General features: G+C 35.7%; 1 protein-coding gene and 1 pseudogene across 1 annotated transcript in view; one reads left to right on the top strand and one right to left on the bottom strand.

The window, feature by feature from the left end:
• The window catches only part of ADSS (adenylosuccinate synthase), a 41,099-nt gene that overhangs the window by 14,769 nt on the left and 22,209 nt on the right, over positions 1-4,121 (bottom strand). Inside the window, exons 7-10 of the mRNA XM_023518542.1 lie at positions 3,777-3,843; positions 3,359-3,466; positions 2,056-2,137; positions 423-549 (exon numbers count right to left, since the gene is read on the bottom strand). Of these exons, the coding sequence (XP_023374310.1) occupies positions 423-549; positions 2,056-2,137; positions 3,359-3,466; positions 3,777-3,843 (384 nt within the window). The remainder of the gene's footprint in view (positions 1-422; positions 550-2,055; positions 2,138-3,358; positions 3,467-3,776; positions 3,844-4,121) is intronic.
• On the top strand, positions 2,612-2,705 carry LOC111728146 (annotated as a pseudogene).

The raw sequence follows: 4,121 nt of genomic DNA, 5'->3' as shown, positions 1-4,121 counted from the left end.
CTGTAGCATAGTGGTTACAGCGCAGGCCACATGCACTGAGGCTAGCAGGTTCGAACTCAGCCCAGGCCAGCTAACCAACAACGACAACTGCAACAAAAAAATAGCCGGGTGTTGTGGCAGGCACCTGCAGTCCCAGCTACTCAGGAGGCTGAGGCAAGAGAATTGCTAAGCCCAAGAGCTGGAGGTTGCTGTGAGGAGCCATGACGCTACAGCACTCTACTGAGGGCGACAAAGTAGAACTCTGTCTCTAACAAAAAAAAAAAGAAAAAAAGATTGGCATAAGACAATAAACTTCTAGCATTCCTGAATACAAAAGCTAAAAGCATTGTTTCCAAGCTCTATAGTATTAACATTAACTATTTATATCTTAAGCACTTTGGCCTCAATTAAGCTCCCTCAACTGTAAATCACATCTCACTTACCAAAGTCAATATCTAATAGTGCTGCATTGGCCCCTTCTACCAAGATCTTCTTTGGTGGTCCGTGTAGAGCCTCATAGAGGAAATAAACTCCATCTTTCACCATTGGTTTAATCCTTTCCATATAACCCTATACACAAAGACAACAGTTTACGATATAACCTGTACAAGTATAAATCTCCCAAGCTAATGACTGAAAACTGACAAATGCAAAAGGCACTCATACTTCATAAAGCAGCTTTCAGGAAAATAAAGAGAAAGAACTATGAATTCTACATCTATACACTGTGCTTTTAAATTTTGTGAAGTATCTAAAAAACTATACTTATAATCCATGTAATCATGAATTTTGAAACTTAGAGTGATTTTCAAAATGCAGCGAAAGTCACAAGTTACACTGCCAAGCATGTAAATGTCAGTGATTAATTGTATTATTCTTTTTCATTGTCTCCCATTACTAAAATATCTCTGCAATACTACTAGTTTATATTTTTTTCAAGTACTTTTTTACACAAGAACATTATAAAAACTTTTTTTAAAATTAAAGCATAGCAGTGTACATTAATACTGTCATGGGGTACAGTGTACTGTACCATTTACTCAAGAGCCTGAGGCAGGAAGAGCTCTTGAACTCAGGAGATTAAGGGTGCTGTGAACTAGGCTGATGCCACAGCATTCTAGCCTGGGCAATGGAGCGAGACTCTGTCTTTAATAAATGGAATAAAAAAGCCATATCCATACTTTAGCACATAAAGATTTCCCAGCAGCTAGTAATAAATTTAAAATATTTGTCATATAACACAAAGAAAAGATGATGGCAGTCTATTCTAAGCAACAATCAATCCACTGAAATACCTAACATTCAGAATGTTCCTTTGAGATCATTATTTTTTAGAACTATAACTATTCTTTAGAACCCCTAAGATCTGCAACCATTCAAAAATAGCATAGGAGATTTGTAGATTCCTATTCAGATCTAGAATTGATGTTGATATTTATTTATAGATGAGAAACAGTAATAATCAGATTTGCAGAAAAGTTTGAGATTCACCAAAAATAAAGAGGACCAGAAGGGCAGAGAAGACAGGAGTCTTCAACTGCTAACTAGCTTAGGCACCACTGACAACAAAGAGTTGCCAGCTGTGGGCCTAAACTTTGATCAATTACCTTATTTGTGTCTTAAGGGTACAGTACTAAAGAAATTGACCATATTGGGTGTCATTTCTAAGTGGGCTGGGTGGCTTGAAAAGTTATTAACTCATCTTTGTTGCTCTATCTTCTAATTACTACTAGTGGTTTTTATATAATACAAACCTAGCCTTTCTGCTCAAAAGTACCCAATACCTTTTCATTATCTCCAGGATAAAAGCTACATTTCCTATCATTGTGCATAAAAGCCTTGACGGTCTGTTCTTGCCTACTTCTGTCTTTGGGTACTGCTCCTGCTCCCTGCTCCCTGCTCCCCACACAATACTCTGTCTAAGCTACATTGTGTGAAGTCACTGAAACGTGCCACATCCAGAACAAAAAATGTCCCTTACCAATTCTTACACAAAGCTTGAATAAATCAAAGATCTAGATGACAGTTTGGCAAAAAAGTATTAAAAAGAACATTAATGAGGTGAGAAAGCATTACCTTGAGTTTCTGTAATTCACCTTCAATGTCTATTTCCAAAGTGGGGTATATAGATTTGTATTGGTTAGCTAGAACTTTGAACCTGAGAAATACAAATAAATCAAATCAAGATATTACCTTTCTTTGAAAAAAACCTCAAATAATATCATACAAGTCAAATTTTTATAGCTGATAAGTGGTCTTAATGGCAAATTAATCCTAAAACTAAAGTTACCTCCTAAGAAATAAAATCTAATATAAAGAAGATCGGCCATGTGAATAAATGATATGCTCAAAATATTTTTTACTCGTTTGGGAATATCAACAATATGTGATGTGTATGTAGGAGGAAAGGATAGAATGACTACAATCTGTAAACACAAGGGGCGGCACCTGTGGCTCAAAGAGTAGGTCGCTGGTCCATATACTGGAGGTGGCGGGTTCAAACCCAGCCCCAGCCCAAAAAAAAAAAAAATCTGTAAACACAAAAGACTTAAATCTGAATTAACTATATTGCATTGTATAAAAAACAAAAAGGGATGGTCCACATGATGCTCATAAATGCATCTGTCTCTAGATCCTTTTGTAGTTCATAAGTGTGATGATTGGGTCTTCACACGCATGCGTGAGATGTGCCTCCCACAAATTTGTGGCACATTACCAGTCTGACATGAAAAAAAAAAACGTGTGTCTCAATATTCTTCAGTGGAGGTGCCCTGCCAGTGCAGACAATATAAATGGTGGGTGGAAAGGGGATACAGCATGTCATGATAGCTTTGATACAAAGTTGTTATTAAACACAGCCAACTAACTCCCTGTCACTGAACCACTGGTCAGCTTGTTCATGGTTATTACGTTTCCCATGGAGATTTGTATATAGAAAGTATGTGTCAATGTGGCATTTCTGTTTTCAAGGTAAGCTTGTATATAACAATTCACCAATAACTGAGAGGTTGATGTGTAGACATAAGGGAGTCTTCAGGCCTGAAAATCTGAGGGTTAAGACTCCAAATGTACTGACCACCCAAAATATTCCATTTGCCTTGGAATCGTTCTATTTCTCATTAAACCATATCCAATCCTTAAATGTAAATCTAGCTTTGTCTTCCTAGGACTCCACTATTAAATCATCACCTTATTTTTCATGAAATTCATTTGAATTTAAGGACCAATTAGAATGTGATACAAATAACTAAGATTTTGAGTTTTTAAAAAGCCAATCAGCATTCTACTGGAGTACTGATTTTACCATTTTGTACCCTGGATTTTAGACATTCTAAAAATCCATGCATTTTTTTTCAATTTTGGAGCACAACTTAGTTACCTCTCAGAGAAGCCATCAAAGTCAGAAACAAGATCACACATCCTAAGTCCACTTCGAGCAGCTTTGGAAGAATAAACAGGGCCGATGCCCTTTTTTGTGGTACCCAAACTTAAAAACAAATCAAAACAAGCTTTGAGTTAGATGAGAAAGAAGTAGTAGGTCTTAGGTCTGTACTTAGGTCATCACAAAGAATAAAGTTATATAAGACTATTTTCTGCTTATGCTATTAGTATTTTCTATATTTTTATAATCCTATTGATATTTCCCTAAAATCTAAACAGAATAATCTAATACTTTTTTTTTTTAAACCATAAAAGAAAGAAGAAAATGCTAATTTTTCTTAAACGTATGACTTGGAATTTAAATATAAGGGTATGGCTATGCTTCATCAATACCAAAAAATAAAATAAAATCATACTTTTTTCCTGCTTGCTCTTGCCTCTGTTGTTCCTGGATACCATCAGCTGCTTGGTGAAAATCAAACACTGAGAGGAATAAAACAAAATCACGGTTGTGAAGACAAAGATAATAAACTCCTTCAGCCTTGTTGCATTATGAAAAATTAAATACATTTTTTGAGTGATAATAGTAGAAGATTACACTGCCAAATAAGAAAATATGCCTGATCTTTCACTCTGATTTAATGCGGTATGCTATTTTTAAAATGACTCAATAAGAGGGTAATTTTGGAACACCCTACCCCCCTAAAATGTAGTTTGTAAAGACATCCTCTTTCCTTGTAGTTCTGGGATCGATAAATCTA

This window comes from Otolemur garnettii, unplaced genomic scaffold (genome assembly GCF_000181295.1).
Source record: "Otolemur garnettii isolate 467f Iridium unplaced genomic scaffold, OtoGar3 scaffold00141, whole genome shotgun sequence".
In the NCBI taxonomy this organism is placed as follows: Eukaryota; Metazoa; Chordata; class Mammalia; order Primates; family Galagidae; genus Otolemur; species Otolemur garnettii.
This window is presented reverse-complemented; position numbering and strand designations above follow the sequence as displayed.